This window comes from Salvelinus namaycush, chromosome 20, assembly GCF_016432855.1.
Source record: "Salvelinus namaycush isolate Seneca chromosome 20, SaNama_1.0, whole genome shotgun sequence".
Taxonomy (NCBI): Eukaryota; Metazoa; Chordata; class Actinopteri; order Salmoniformes; family Salmonidae; genus Salvelinus; species Salvelinus namaycush.
The window spans coordinates 18,596,024-18,612,817 of NC_052326.1; the positions used below are offsets into that span (position 1 = coordinate 18,596,024).

The 16,794-nt window shown below is 44.4% G+C and overlaps 1 protein-coding gene across 1 annotated transcript in view; it reads left to right on the forward strand.

The window, feature by feature from the left end:
- LOC120065101 (A disintegrin and metalloproteinase with thrombospondin motifs 9-like) overlaps positions 1 to 16,794 on the forward strand; it is a 63,996-nt gene that overhangs the window by 45,696 nt on the left and 1,506 nt on the right. The window contains exons 27-35 of the mRNA XM_039015822.1: positions 855 to 1,031; positions 7,394 to 7,564; positions 7,700 to 7,894; positions 7,997 to 8,126; positions 8,253 to 8,347; positions 8,915 to 9,009; positions 9,118 to 9,251; positions 9,807 to 9,898; positions 13,592 to 13,696. Of these exons, the coding sequence (XP_038871750.1) occupies positions 855 to 1,031; positions 7,394 to 7,564; positions 7,700 to 7,894; positions 7,997 to 8,126; positions 8,253 to 8,347; positions 8,915 to 9,009; positions 9,118 to 9,251; positions 9,807 to 9,898; positions 13,592 to 13,696 (1,194 nt within the window). The remainder of the gene's footprint in view (positions 1 to 854; positions 1,032 to 7,393; positions 7,565 to 7,699; positions 7,895 to 7,996; positions 8,127 to 8,252; positions 8,348 to 8,914; positions 9,010 to 9,117; positions 9,252 to 9,806; positions 9,899 to 13,591; positions 13,697 to 16,794) is intronic.

A 16,794-nucleotide genomic window follows, 5' to 3' on the forward strand; every position in this document is an offset into this window, starting at 1 on the left:
ACATCTTTGCTGTGGAAAGTAAGGAAGGTGGGTGTAGCGTAACCTTGAATAATGCAACCACCTTCCCTGCATGTGGTTCCTGAATTCAATTCCACACAGGTCTAAAATGAGGGTAATAAACATAGAAATGAATAATGAAACTCTACAGATGTAGCATCTTAATCTGAGCCAGTTTGCTAGAGCAGGACAAGAAACAGGAAATGTGAATTATTATGTGGATTATAATTAACGGACATTTGTGTAGGGGTTGATACATTTTTCATAAGGGAAAATCGAGGCTGAAATTACGAAGTGGAAATTATCAACTTCAGAAGTCTTTTTAAACATCAAAATACACTACAAAATAAAATTAAGATCCTACACCTGTATGTTAAAGAGTACATCATTTGCATATTTGGTTTCAACAAGTGTATAATTTTAATGTAGGAAGTAGTTGGCTCGACTAGTTGTTCCACTGGGACAGGTGATTAGAAGACACAATTAAAACTAAAGAGAGAGATGTTACACTTGTATTGCCATATATGATCCTTTGAGGTTATATCAATTGCAGAGATAAAAATAACAGTGCATCTAATCATTTTTGTTTGAATTGCATTGAGTTCAATAATACATGATTCAATGAAATTCTGCTTCCTGTGCTTTTTATAGTCAATTCATATTCCGAAAAATAATAGTTCATATATAAAAGAAAATATCACACATTGATTTCATTTTTACAGTCAACTTGTACTCAAATAACTTGGTGATGATTGAAAAAAAATTGGTGGAGAGGAATGACATCCCAATCAAGTAAATATCAGACGTGTAGAGAATCGTTTTTAATACATCTTACCTTCTGTCCTGTTATGTTTCAGTGCTCAGCGTCATGTGGCAATGGAATACAGGAGCGGGAAGTTTTCTGTGAGGTTGGAAACCGGCGCAGCCCGGAGGAGACTGAATGCCCCCCATCCTCCCGTCCGGCCTCCAGCCAGACCTGCCGGGTCACTGACTGCCCCTCTCGATACCGGTGGAGCAAGGGAGAGTGGCAATCGGTAAGTGCAGCCTTGACGTCTCTCTGGATAACCCCATTTGCATGTTCTCCGAAATAAACAAACAGCGTGCGCGTCGGCGTGTCCACTCAGTTGGCGCGTGGATATTTCGCGCACTGCTGTTTCAAGCGAGGTGTAGCGCAGCTGACAGACAGAGTGGGACCTCACGCTCGTCCCAGAGACATTCCCTGTAAGGAAGGGGCTGAGGGAGCTCCAGAGCGCGCAAAGGCGCGTATGTATCGAATTACTTTTGTGCCTTTAATGTCAAGCAAACCTTTTTAATTGAAGAACAACATTCTTAGTATTGCAAACAAAAATAATGATTTGGAAAACAAAACATTAACCAAAAGTATTGAGAGCAAAATAAATATAGCAAGGAAATCATTTTGAAAGGCAAGAACAAATTAATTGTAAAAACATTAATGCAAAAATATATATATATATATTCAGCGAAACATTTTCAATTATAACTTCCCTCTTTGCTTGCATTTAAAAAAAAATATTTGGTTAACTTACCCTGCCATTTGCTTTCTCTGCCTTCTTTTTTGCTTTTGCCAAGTTTTGCCACAGTCATTCCCTGTACATGGGGTGTAGAGGGAGGCATAGATGATGTGTCTCTATTGGTCAACCTTTTTTGGAGTGACAGTTCATCCTCATTTGTGACCACTGCCTTATTATGTAGCAACATTTGAAATTGTGTTTTTTTACATTGAATAAAAGTAGAGACTCAGTGATAGAAAATGGTATACCATACACAGCAGTTGAGGAACAATGGGAAAGTAATTCTTCTTTGAAAGTTGATAAACTTGTAACCACACTTTTGATAAAATGGCCCTTGAATGTTTTGGTACACCTACTGGAGAGCTCTTCTTTGTCTACACCCATTCAGCATCGTTCACACCCTCTTAAGCCTTAGTCCCACCCATCTCTTTAAGGATTCACATTTGACGCCATGTACTAAACAGAGTGAGTAGTTTAGTAAACAACCAAAGATTTCAAGACTTAAAGTTGTAAAAGTAGTAGCCTACAATAAGGAAAAACTTCAGGTAAAAATACACTTTATCTAGTCCTTAGCCTTATAACGACACAGGGCGAGTCCCAGATGCAGACACTGGAGGCAGATGGTTCGAATCTCTGATATTTATTGAAAAACAAGGGGCAGGCAAGAGGCAGGTCGAGGACAAGCAGATGTTCATAAACCAGGTCAGAGTCCAAAAGGTACTGGGCGGCAGGCAGGCTCATGGTCAGGGCAGGCTGAATGGTCAGGCAGGCGGGTACAGTGTCAGGGCAGGCAAAGAGTCAGAACCGGGAGGACCAGGATGTCCTGGTACTCTGCGGGAACGGCAGAGAAATCCGAGGCTTTACCTAAACCCATAGGACGACAACCCGGAGGAGGTTGTGCCGCCTTCAGGCAATGTGAGTGGAAGAATGGGCTCCAACCCAGGATAGAACCAGTGGTCCACTCAATAACGGAGTTGTGCCTCAGGAGCCATGAAAATCCAGAGGGAGAAGCTGTATGGACTTACTGTGATTGCCTGATACCCGCAGGTTAGTGGGAACTGTGCTGTGCGTGACTCTGCCAATGGAGTGTCCGTCTAGTGCTCTGGTGTCCATGGGAACGGAGAGGAGTTGTGAGGAGATACATAGGTTAGATACCAGAGTAGCGTCCATAAAACTCTCATCAGATCCAGAGTCAATGAGCACCCGGAGAGATTTAGACCGGTCACCCCACACAGCAGGATAACATGAAAAGGAATATGGGTAATGGGAGTTAGAAAACTCCCAGTCTGGCCCACCAGTGTACTTGTACCTACTGATGAGCCTGGTCTTTTACTGGGAAGGTGGCTATGTAATGCCCCGCAGCACCACAATACAGACAACTGTTGGAGCTCAGCCTACGTTAAACGTTCCTTAGGCGATAATCTAGCTCTGCCCAGTTGCGTAGGCTCCAGAGTGAACGAGTCGCCCGTCCCCGATGATTCCCGAGGGATCTCGGGTGGCTTCAGCTCCTCTCGGAAGTACAGACGTCGGGGACTTCTGGGGAGCTTTGCTGCACAGCTATTTTCAGGTCTCTCCAGAGATGTTCGATTGGGTTCAAGTCCGTGCTCTGTCTGGGCCACTCAATGACATTCAGAGACTTGTCTCAAAGCCACTCTTGCGTTGTCTTGGCTGTGTGCTTAGTGTCGTTGTCCTGTTGGAAGGTGACCCTTCGCCCCAGTCTGAGGTCCTGACCGCTCTGGAGCAGGTTTTCATCAAGGATCTCTCTGTACTTTGGTCTGTTCACCTTTCCCTTGATCCTGACTAGTCTCCCAGTCCCTGCCTCTGAAAAACATCCCCACAGCATGATGCTGCTACCACCATGCTTCACTGTAGGGATAGTGCCAGGTTTCCTCCAGACATGACGCTTGGCAGTCAGGCCAAAGAGTTCAATCTTGGTTTAATCAGACCAGAGAATCTTGTTTCTCATGGTCTGAGAGTCCTTTAGGTGCCCTTTGGCAAACTCCAAGCGGGCTGTCATGTGCCTTTTACTGAGGAGGGGCTTCCGTCTGGCCACTCTACCTTAAAGGTCTGATTGGTGGAGTGCTGTAGAGATGGTTGTCCTTCTGGATTGTTCTCCCATCTCCAAAGATTAACTCTAGAGCTCTGTCAGAGTGACCATCGGGTTCTTGGTCACCTCCCTGACCAATGCCCTTCTCCCCCGATTGCTCAGTTTGACCGGGCAGCCAGCTCTAGGAAGAGTCTTGGTTGTTTAAACTTCTTCAATTTAAGAATGATGGAGGCCACTGTGTTATTGGGGACCATCAATGCTACAGACATGTTTTGGTACCCTCCCCCAGATCTGTGCCTCGACACAATCCTGTCTCTGAGCTCTACGGACAATTCCTTTAACCTCATGGCTTGGTTTTTGCTCTGACATGCACTGTCAACTGTGAGGCAGTATATAACAGGTGTGTGCCTTTCCAAATCATGTCCAATCAATTTAATTTACCACAGGTGGAGATGTAGAAACATCTCAAGTTGTAGAAGGAGGATCAATGGAAAAAGTATGCACCTGAGCTCAATTTCGAGTCTCATAGCAAAGGGTTTGATACTTGTAAATAAGGTATTTCTGTTTTTATCAGGATGTAACATTACTTTTAGGCCAAACCAAATTGCTACTGCCTATGAGTAGAATCAGTGCCAAGTAAAGACTTGCAACCATAGAGTAAAATACTATATACGTGATCTACCTCTATGCTTGCAACCTCTACCTACTATCTATCCAAGTAGTAGCAGGCCTACCTAATATAGGATAAATATTATCAGCAGGTATAGATGAACTCCATGAGGATTAGCTTCTACATTTGCTCACTACTGAGTGAAAATGCCCTCCACTGTTGCCCACCACCACTCTTATCCAGCCACATCTGGAACTACTAAACAGACAGACAGTCAGGCAGGCAGACAGACAGGAGAGACAGATGGACACACAGACACACACACAGACACACACACACACAGACACACACACACACACACACACACACACACACACACACACACACACACACACACACACACACACACACACACACACACACACAGCCAGTGTGAGAGCCAGGCCGAAAAAAAATAGACAAATGCTAAACAAAATTGTCTACAGTACATGCACACTGTACAGTGTAGTCTAATTAAAAGCTTTCAGATAGTAGTGCCCTAGCTCTTGAAAACCCAAGGCCATACAGCACTGGAGTCCCCTAGTAGTGCCCTTGTTCTTGAACAGCCACATACCGCGAGAGTAATTTCAGTGCATCATATCTTGCTTGCTGGCTGTGATAGAAATTATTTAATCATGCTAGTTAGCTAGGTTGCAAATTGTTTCAATACATTTTCTAAATGTGAAATTACAAGACACAAAAGACACCTAAGTGTGTTTCCCGATGTCCTCATTAATGTAAAGTTAATGCTATCTAGCTAGGCTAGTCAGTCCCAGTGACTAGCTAGTAGCCACTGAGCCCTTTTTATCCAAAATGGAAATAAATAAATAACAATCAAGCTTTTTCATACAGAAAACACTTGTGCCTCTCAGCATTGCCAGCTAGCTAGGTAGCTATCTAACATAGCTGTACTGGCCATTGTTTTAAGCTGCTAACTTTAGCTGGGATTTAAAAAAGGAGGTTGAACGTTCACTCCAAAACAGGTTGACCAATAGATACACATCATCTATGCCTCCCTCTAAACCCACCTACACGGAATGATATGCCAAAACTTTTCAAATGCAAAAAAAGGCAGAGAAAGCAAATGGCAGAGTAACTTAAACAAATATAGAAAAAATTGCAGGCAAAGAGGGAAGCGTTTCACTGAAAATGTTTTTTTTTGCATTCATTTACAATTCCGTTGTCTTGCCTTTCAAAAAGATTTCCTTGCAATATTATACATTTTACTCTCAATATTTTTGGGTTAATGTTTTGCTTTCAATATCAGTATTTTTGTTTGCTGTAATAAGAATTTCGTTCTCAAATTCAAAAGGTTTGCTTGATACTAAAGGCACAAAAGTTAATCCATATGTGTGAGAGCAGTGCCTGTGATAAAAATCAGATGACTCCATTTCTCTCATATTCCCCCTGCAGGATTCAACTCCTTTACAAATACAGTAGGCCCATAGAGCTGCAAACATACTGGATACGAGCTTTAGAGGCACACTGTGTTTCAACTTCTCAATAAATGTTTTATTGAACATAAGTACCTCAACCCAATCTGGTCTCATCAACTCATTTTCTTTAGGTAAGAAAGGCCCATGATCGCAAGTTATCAAACACTGCTTTCAGGCTATGTTGGTTGGGGGTAGTATTTTTGTTCAGGAAGCCTTAAATCTAGGTCAACAAGCAGCATGAAATCACTGCACTCAGAGGAGAGTGTAGCCTAATTAGTCGAGAGAGCTCGGCACCCCCTCACGCTGCAAACAGCTGGAGGTAATTATGGCAGTTCACCTCCTGCTGCTGTGGGACGTTTGGCGGGTCAAGTTCAGTCTCAAGAACTCGACCCTAAGCAGTCACTGTTGCCTAGGGTAGGGTTTTCGAGACTAGGTCATGTTGCCTCACCTAATGCTGGAATTTCTTGTGCCTTTCTAGTCTGTTTAGCCACTGCTATACCTCAATATGCTTCATCCAGATCTACAATAATTGTATAGGTAGGGGGCCTACATCAAGCAATAGCTCAAACATGTGCTCTGACAGCTAGACACATGTTCATTTCTGCCATATCCTGTCCTTTTTAGGCCTAGTGCTTAAGTGGGCTATGGGTAGGGCCAAGTTTCTGGACCAGCCGATATGGCCAGTTAACCTGAGAGCTTGAGGGAAGGGTTTAGTGGAAATCTGTTCTTTATTTTTCTCACCATATATTGTAATAACAGAGGCTATGCCACTCATTCTAATAACTAGGAGTTGTAATATATCATTATATGAGCTAGGCTATGTTACTCTGTCCTTCTGTCCAGTATAGGTATTTGTAAGTATAGGCTACTTTGAGCTGTTCAAGTTATAATTTTATAATACCACATTTAGAATGTTTTTATATTAGCCCAAACTCAACAGCCTGCTATGGCAGGCTACATTACACTAAGTCACATAATGGCTGCTCAGCTCACAACAATTCCAGGTATTTTAGTTGTTTGACAGCGTTGGACACATAAGGTAGATGAAGACCAGCTGGAGTGCATTCGTAAGAGCTGAGGTGTTTCTGACGCAAGGCAAGGCCTCTCTAAGCCCTTCCAAAAAAGCTTGTCGCTTGGATTACCACCATAACACAGTCCCACAGCGTCACAACACTTGAGTTACTACATACATCTGGATGTGGAGAACCAGGGTGACGGCCGGAGACTTCACTCAGCTTCAGTCAGTCCGGACTATAAACACATCACAACTGCTGTTAAGTCCATAGCACACTGCCATCGTGTTATTTAGTCAATTCTCACTCTTCATCCAGCATATTTGTCCAAGACTGTGTCAGATCAACAAGGTCACATACTGTAAGAAGTCTTACAGAAAGTCAAAAGAACGTGTTGAAATTGTGCAAATCCTAGTGTTGTAGTATTACCGTTAGTGGTCAGGCTCAGTAATGTTTTCCGGCCCCTATCTCCTGTTTTGATATCCATATTTGATGTAGGTAAGGGTCTTAGATCAAACATAAAATAAATCTGTACATAAATCACCTTGACATTTGGAACCAACCTTTTTCTGGTGCTGAAAACAAACCCTAACCCCACCCCTTCAGTCTTTTCAACTCTGAAGACTCAGATAAGGGCTATGGGAAGGATTTTGGGGTTGTTTTCGACGACATTAACTTTGTTTTTCTCGTTGTTTGTGATGTTCCCGCTTCCATTCCAGTGTAGTAAGTCGTGTGGGTCGGGCCACCGGCGTCGAGCAGTGCTGTGTATGGACCAGACAGGGGAGGAGGTCCATGAGATGTTCTGTGTGGATCAGAGAAGGCCAGATGACTCTGAGAGCTGTAATACCCACGTCTGTGAGTTCATCTGGATCACAGGGGACTGGACAGAGGTGAGAGTCAATGAATGGGCCTGTTTCAAAATGCAATCATGCCACTTTAATAATGTTATCTAACATTACTGTCCTATCTGATCGTGCTTGATTGCAGTGTTGTTATCTTATCGCATTTTCTCTCTCCCGTGGCAGTGCTCGGCCAGCTGTGGACAGGGATACCACAGACGCCTAGTCTCCTGCAGTGAGGTGCATGCTGGGAATGATAACTATGAGTATGGGCATCAGTCTTTGTCCAACTGCCCTGGGACCCCCCCTGAGAGCTACATGCCGTGTAGCCAAAGCCCCTGTCCTCCAACACACGAGTGGAGAGTTGGAGTCTGGGGACCTGTGAGTGGCTTCCAGTCTCTATGTATTATCAGCGGTACAGTATGTTTAGTGCTTTTTTCATCCTGGCAGGCTCCCTTACACCTGCTCTTCTCTCCCCCTCAGTGTTCAGTAAGCTGTGGAGGTGGGGTGATGGAGAGGACAGTGCAGTGTGTGTCTACTGAGGGACAAGGCAGTGACAGTTGTCCCTCAGACACTAAACCAGAAGCCAGCAAAGTCTGCAGCAGCCCTGCCTGTGAGTAGACATACAGTAGCCTCAGCCTCCACAGACTCCATAACTCCTGTTATACTGTATATGTGTGATAAACCTCTGTACCATAGCTATACCTCTCCTAAATATGTCCTTTGTTCTCTCTCTTAGGCCATCTGCCCACTAGCTGCAGTGACGTCCAGAGTCTGTCTGGCGTCCAGCCTGATGGTGAACAGTTTCTCAACGTACAAGGAAAAGCACTCAAAGTAAGACTATGGTATCATCTTTCTTATTAAGTGCACTGGGCACCGTTTTATAACATTTTATATAGTGATTACTGACTTATTTTGCAAATGGAAATGGTAAATGAATAGAGAGAGTATCTATGACAATGTCAGTCAACAAAAACCCTGTTGGCCAGTGATCATGCTTGGCTTTACAGTCTGGTGTAGTCTCACTGACAGATGCAATACAATAGAAAATTATTGAAACTGAAGGGAAGTTCTTTAGTCTGTCTGTCTGTCTGTCTGTCTGTCTGTCTGTCTGTCTGTCTGTCTGTCTGTCTGTCTGTCTGTCTGTCTGTCTGTCTGTCTGTCTGTCTGTCTGTCTGTCTGTCTGTCTGTCTGTCTGTCTGTCTGTCTGGCTGGCTGTCTGGCTGTCTGGCTGTCTGGCTGTCTGGTTGTCTGGTTGTCTGGCTGTCTGGCTGTCCATTTGAGAAGGCCAACCCAGGGCAGGTTTAGAAATAGCGTGTGTCGTCCTGAAGAGGTTTTGATTTTAATTTCTGGGCGCGTTCCTCACTCCTTCCTCCTTCTCCACCTCCTCTTCCTCCTCAGGTCTACTGTGCAGGAATGCAGACTGACAGGCCGCGGGAGTACATCACCTTGACGACCGGAGAGGGAGAGAACTACTCTGAAGTCTTTGGCTTCAGGTAAAGCAACCTATGGGGCTGTGGATTACTTCATTTATCATCATGTAACACTGTCAAAAGTGTGGAGGACACATTTTATATGAACTTGGTGGCTCTTTTTCTCTTCAGACTGATAGACCCCACACAGTGCCCTGCTAACGGGACCAGGAGAGAGGACTGTGAGTGTAGGAGAGACTACACCGCTGCTGGCCTCTCCACCTTCACCAGAGTACGACTGGACCTCAGCAAGATGCACATCATCAGTGAGTGGGCCCGAATCAGCTGCAGAACACATTCAGCAAGGCCACATAGACTAGCCTACCAATTATTGAAACACACACACACACACGCTACATCAGATTTCATTACACTAACCTGAATGTCAATGCTAACCAGCTAGTGTCAGAGTACCATGCTTGGCTCCCCCACATGCTTGGAAGTCAGAGCCTCCTCCCCACTCCTCTCTATCCTCACATAGACATTTCATTAAGTCCAAACAGAGTGGGGTTAATGGGATCAAGATGTCTTTTAGGAGCACACAATTAAAGGGCCTGGGGGGATCAGTTTAAATTGCACTAAGTAGATGGAATTATACTGATATTGCCATTATGGTGACCCCTAAAAGCAAGACTGGATTCAGGTTATGTGAAAGTGTACTCATTTTGGAAGATGTAGGCTGTTCTTTTGATGTTATATGAGCTGTCGTAGTTATGCTGACCAGTCAAACAGACCGAGCTATGTTCCCGATTCATTTTTCACCAAGCTTCTGTCATGTTTACTAATATGTCCTGCCATTGTTTCTCTCTCTTGTCGTTCAGCCATAGACTGGCAGTTTGCTTTCACACGCGACGGCCACAGAGTTCCCTTTGCTACAGCTGGAGACTGCTACAGCGCCGCCCGGTGTCCACAGGTAAGAACTGCATGGCCAGGGAGCCACTGGGAGAGAACTAGTGGAGAATAAAAAGGTTTGACTCAAGTCTTCACTAGGGCGTGAGTTCTGAGGTTAGGACTAAGGACTTGTATGGACTTAACTAGTCTTGGTTCATCTTGTTTACCAGCTGTGTCTTCGGTAGTGTGTCTGACCGTATAATTGTGCTGTTGAGTTCAATGTGTGCTTAGTTCCAGCAGAGCCTAATGCTCAAGAGTTTAGTCAGATGCTGAGTGTGGTGATACTGTGAACAGAGAGAGCAGGGGTGTGTTCTGTGAGTGGGGTGTCTGCAGATCAGATCCTGTTAGTCTGTGAGAGGAGACGGCTGACACACACACACACACACACACACACACACACACACACACACACACACACACACACACACACACACACACACACACACACACACACACACACACACACACCAAGCCCTGGCAAACACACACCAAATACACCCTGTCTACAGCTGGCAAACCGACACACCATGTGCTATCCCTCTACTCTCTCCCCTCACCACAGATGCTGTATGTGAGACTGTATTAGTCCCATGTCTTTCTAGTGTTGTGCAACGTCTCCCTCATCTGGGGTCTGCCCTCATATCAGAGACAGGGGAGTGTGTGAGGTACAGGAGCAAATGGAATGGCACCAAGCGCATGGAAACCATGTATTTGATGTATTTGATACCATTCCACCTATTCCGCTCCAGCCATTACCATGAGCCTGTCCTCCCCAATTAATGTGCCACCAACCTCCTGTGGTGTGAGGGAGTGCAAGCTCCAGCCAGTGCATGCTCCAGCCAGTGCATGCTCCAGCCAGTGCAAGCTCCAGCCAGTGCATGCTCCAGCCAGTGCATGCTCCAGCCAGTGCAAGCTCCAGCCAGTGCATGCTCCAGCCAGTGCAAGCTCCAGCCAGTGCAAGCTCCAGCCAGTGCATGCTCCAGCCAGTGCATGCTCCAGCCAGTGCAAGCTCCAGCCAGTGCATGCTCCAGCCAGTGCATGCTCCAGCCAGTGCAAGCTCCAGCCAGTGCATGCTCCAGCCAGTGCAAGCTCCAGCCAGTGCATGCTCCAGCCAGTGCATGCTCCAGCCAGTGCAAGCTCCAGCCAGTGCAAGCTCCAGCCAGTGCAAGCTCCAGCCAGTGCAAGCTCCAGCCAGTGCATGCTCCAGCCAGTGCATGCTCCAGCCAGTGCATGCTCCAGCCAGTGCAAGCTCCAGCCAGTGCATGCTCCAGCCAGTGCATGCTCCAGCCAGTGCATGCTCCAGCCAGTGCAAGCTCCAGCCAGTGCATGCTCCAGCCAGTGCATGCTCCAGCCAGTGCATGCTCCAGCCAGTGCAAGCTCCAGCCAGTGCATGCTCCAGCCAGTGCATGCTCCAGCCAGTGCATGCTCCAGCCAGTGCATGCTCCAGCCAGTGCATGGAAGAAGGGGTTCTACTGTACGTGTATATGTCACCTTTCCCACAGTCCCATCCAGCTCCCAATGTGCAGCACGTACAGTGCCTTCAGAAAGTATGTTGTTGTGTTGCAGCCTGAATATAAAATGGTTTCAATTGAGATTTTGTGTCACTGGCCTACACACAATACCCCATAATGTCAAAGTGCAATATTTGTTCATGACATTTTTGTTCATGAGTAAAAAATGATAAGCTGAAATGTCTTGAGTCAATAAGTATTCAACCCCTATGTTATGGCAAGCCTAAATAAGTTCAGGTTTAAAAAAATGTCTTAACAAGTCACAAGTTGCATGGACTCACTCTGTGTGCAACAATAGTGTTTAACATCATTTTTGAATGACTACCTCATCTCTACCCCACACATCTGTAAGGTTCCTCCGTCGAGCAGTGAATTTCAAACACAGATTTAACCACAAAGACCAGGAAGGTTTTCCAATGTCTCACCTAGAAGGGCACCTATTAGTAGATGGGTAAAAAAGAAAAAAACTAGACATTGAATATCCCTTTGAGCATGGTGAACTTATGCATTACAATTTGGATGGTGTATCAATACACCCAGTCACTACAAAGATACAGGCATCCTTCCTAACTCAGTTGCCGGACAGGAAGGAAACCGCTCAGGGAATTCACCATGAGGCCAATGGTGACTTTAAAACATTTACAGAGGTTAATGGCTGTGACAGGAGAAAACTGAGGATGGATCAACAACGTTGTTATTCCACAATACTAACCTAATTGACAGTGTTTGCAATAAGGCACTAAAGTAAAACTACAAATATGTGGTAAAGAAATTATGTTTATGTCCTGAATACAAACCATTATGTTTGGGGTAAATACAACACATCACCAGAGTACCAGTCTTCATATTTTCAAGCATGGTGGTGGCTGCGTCATGTTATGGGTATGCTTGTCATCGGCAAGGACTATGGAGTTTTTTTAGGATAAAAACAAATTGTATACAGCTAAGCACAGGCAAAATCCTAGAGGAAAACCTGGTTCAGTCTGCTTTCCAACAGACGCTGGGAGACTAATTAATCTTTCAGCAGGACAATAACCTCAAACACAAGTTCAAATATACACTGAAGGTACTTACCAAGACGACATTGAATGTTGCTGAGTGGCCTAGTTACGGTTTTGACTTAGGTGTGCAAATCTCGTAGAGACTTACCCAGAAAGACTCACAGCTGTAAACCCTGCCAAAGGTGATTCTAACATGTATTGAATTGACTCAGGGGTGGGAATACTAATGTAAATGAGATATTTCTCTATTGCCTTCTCAATAAATTTGCAAAAATCTCAGATTTTTTTAAATTCACTTTGTATAGTGTGTAGATGATTGAGAAAAAAACATATTTAATGAACTTTGAATTCAGGCTGTAACACAACAAAAAATGTACAAAAATGTAATAAGTCAAGGGGTATGAATACTTTCTGATTGCACTGTATGATTTGTCTCCAGAGTGTCGCAGACTGCGGTCCTACATCCTTCAAAGACACCTGCTTTCCCCTCACTTTTCCTACCCTCTTCCGAGTCATTTCAGGAGATGTGTTTCCAATGACCCAAAAAGACCCCAATGAAAGCTATTAAGTTAATAAAGAAACATTCTATTGTTTGCTAAGAGTTAGTGAACATGTTTTTCATTTCCATCAACACAACACACCACTTATCCACGCATTTAAATTAGCCATACACTACACCAGGGTTTCCCAAACTTGGTCCTTGGGCCCCCCCTGGGGGAACGTTTTGGTTGTTGCCCTAGCACTACACAGCTGATTCAAATAACCAACTAATCACCAAGCTTTGATAATTTGAATAAGTTGTGTAGTGTTCGGGCAAAAAACAAAACTTGGGGTCCCGAGGATTGAGTTTGGGAAATGCTGCACTACACCATGCTCTGTGAACTTGACTAATATTTATGCTTCCATACGAGAGTTTCAAGAGACACTCGACTGTAGATGCTTACCTCTGGCTGAATTATCTTCCCCCCTCTGTTTATAGCTGTTGATACAGTAAAGCGTCTGCTATTTGTCACTGGGTTTTGTCTGGCTTATATCAGCTGGGCTTTGATGAAACGTAAATGCAGCTGCTGCATGTTAGTGAACTGCTCTCTACTGCTTTCTGTGGTTGGCATGGTGGGGGGTGCTGATATCTCCCCCTCTCTCTCTCGCTCTCTCTCTCTTTTCTCTTTCTCTTCTTTCCTCCCTACTTCTATGGTTCCTCAGGGTCGATTCAGCATCAACCTTTCAGGGACAGGCTTCCAGCTAGCTGAGGAAACCAAGTGGATCTCACAAGGAAACTACGCAGTTGCTGATATACACAAATCCCAGGTAACAATATGATGCACATTCACGTAGCCTCATGGACGGAGTGATTTAGATTAGCGTCTTATATTCACATTCCTGGTTTCAGACAACGTCATTCTCCACTTTCCCTCCTTCCCTCCTTTCTTCTCTACCTCCCACCCTACCTCTCTCCATCCTTCCCTCCTTTCTTCTCTACCTCCCACCCTACCTCTCTCCATCCTTCCCTCCTTTCTTCTCTACCTCCCACCCTACCTCTCTCCATCCTTCCCTCCTTTCTTCTCTACCTCCCACCCTACCTCTCTCCATCCTTCCCTCCTTTCTTCTCTACCTCCCACCCTACCTCTCTCCATCCTTCCCTCCTTTCTTCTCTACCTCCCACCCTACCTCTCTCCATCCTTCCCTCCTTTCTTCTCTACCTCCCACCCTACCTCTCTCCATCCTTCCCTCCTTTCTTCTCTACCTCCCACCCTACCTCTCTCCATCCTTCCCTCCTTTCTTCTCTACCTCCCACCCTACCTCTCTCCATCCTTCCCTCCTTTCTTCTCTACCTCCCACCCTACCTCTCTCCATCCTTCCCTCCTTTCTTCTCTACCTCCCACCCTACCTCTCTCCATCCTTCCCTCCTTTCTTCTCTACCTCCCACCCTACCTCTCTCCATCCTTCCCTCCTTTCTTCTCTACCTCCCACCCTACCTCTCTCCATCCTTCCCTCCTTTCTTCTCTACCTCCCACCCTACCTCTCTCCATCCTTCCCTCCCTCTCCCCCTCCTTTCTTCTCTACCTCCCACCCTACCTCTCTCCATCCATCCTTCCCTCCCTCCTTCCCTCCTTTCTTCTCTACCTCCCACCCTACCTCTCTCCATCCTTCCCTCCCTCTCCCCCTCCTTTGCTCTTGGCTTCAGAGGGGCCTCTGCTCTGGGCATTGGCCCAAGTGGACTCTGTATCCCAGACTCCCCTGGTGCCTTAATGCTGTTTTTCGACTGTAACACTAGTGCAGGGATCATCAACTAGATTCAGCATCGGGACGATTTTCCATAGCTAATTCTAACAGTGAGGACTTGTGAATAGCAAGGTCAACAACCTCTGCATAATCAAAACAGTTGCTTGGTGAGAAGGTGTTAAAGTTCACAGTTAGCCACTGTTATTTAAATTAAAAATGAAAAGTACCAGAGGCCTGGCTTTGGCCCCAAGTGAGAGCAGGTCCGCTGGAACCGTGGCCCAATGAGACAAAGGGGCTGGCCTGCGTAGATGGAAAGAGAAAAGTCTGAGCCTTTTGGGTAAACCACTGAGGTAAATCATGTATGGAAATGTGCTGTTATGTGACTGGTGAGAGAGGAGCCTTATTGGGCAGCTGCCGAGTGAAGTGGGCCCTCCTGGTTTTGTAATGGAGATCAGGCTGAAGACCGTTTTTGGCAGGGAGAAAAAGGTTGAATCTGTCTCAAAGCCAGTGGAGCTTTGGACACTCAAGGTTAGCTGAACACTGGTTGTTTTAAGTCAAGTGTGCTGGAGGGCACTCAAGATGAGAGTTGCCAAACTTCAGAGGAAATGCCGCTCCTATTCATTCCGTGCGATAGATTTCTGGGGAAATGTTTTACCTGTGTATTTCTAAACCTTTCTAAGCTGAGTGTTCTGCGTCTGTGCTTAGCTAATGATATTTTATTACTGTGTTTTTCCATGTAATTCATTAAGAGGCCCCATTTTTTTCACCTTTATTTAACCAGGTAGGCCAGTTGAGAACAAGTTCTCATTTACAACATTTTACATTTGTGTGTAAAACGTTTACAATGTAGTCACAGAGAACCTAAAAATAGACCAAACCCTGAAATAACATTCAACTGAGTGTGCATGATATATGATTGGATACATTGTGATTTGTGTTACTGTCACTAAACCATGTGCTATCCTGTTTACAGTGTTATCGCTTTGGTACTATTTTCACAAGTATGTGGTGAATTTTCAAAACTGTTGGTATAAAACTCAAACTGGTAGCACTTGTAACGCAGCCAGTCTTACATTCAAAACCTTTCATTGTGCATTAATTTTGTTTGCAGACATCTTTCACCACACAACCACACAACCAAATACAAGTTCATTGTGAAATATAATGAGTACATTGGTTTAATCACCAAACACTACATAATGATATCTTCTCAATGCAGTTATTTTAACAGCCAGTTAAAATCAAATAACAAAAAAAGCTAGATACATGTTTCAAAATTGTCCTTTGAATGTAGTATGCTACAGTGCTGTAAATTAGGCAATACACTTGCACTACCCATAAAAATATACTGAACATCACATTTTCATAATTTGTGTGATCAAAGTTGTGATCATTGAAGACTTCTTTCACAATATAATCACATGAAATAAGTTAAAGAAACAATGTTTAGCAGGCACTAGTTTGCATCAAGCCTGTCTTGAGCATTTGGCCATAGGTTCTCATCAAAATCGCAGTACATATTCTCATGGTTCACGCACCTGGTGAAAAACCTTTTGGCCTGGCATACTGTAGGTCTGAACTGAAACCATTGCATGCCTCATCCATGGCTTCAAGGAGGGTGGTACGCTCATGTGGTTGTCAATCATACATCTTCCACCTGTATTGTGATTGTGTATTGTATTTTACAGTATTGTATTGTACTTGTGTAGTGGTCCTGTACGTGGCTTAGTTCATAAGAGCATGGCTCTAGCAACACCAGAGTTGGGTGTTCGATTCCCACTGGGGTCACATACCAAATGTGTGGACTTTTGTAACTTTGGTTAAAAACGTCTTCTACGTAAATGCAATATATTACGATATTACGGTACTGTATTGGCCATTGCAATTTTAACAAAGCAGTGTGAACTGAGTAGTTCTCAAAATCTGTAGTAGACAAACCGGTTTACATATAACATCTACAGGTTTATAAAATGGCTAAGTGATTATCAATTAAGAGCAGTCAGATTAAGTAATAGTACAATTATTTTAAAGAGAAGAGAATCATATCAAAAGTAATGTGAGCATTGCATTGTGAAAGGCAATTACATTATATGAACATGTATTGCAATGTGAAACGTATTTCTAGATGAAACACTGACACTGTAAGTAAGCATTTCACTGTAAGGTGTACCTGTTGTATTCGG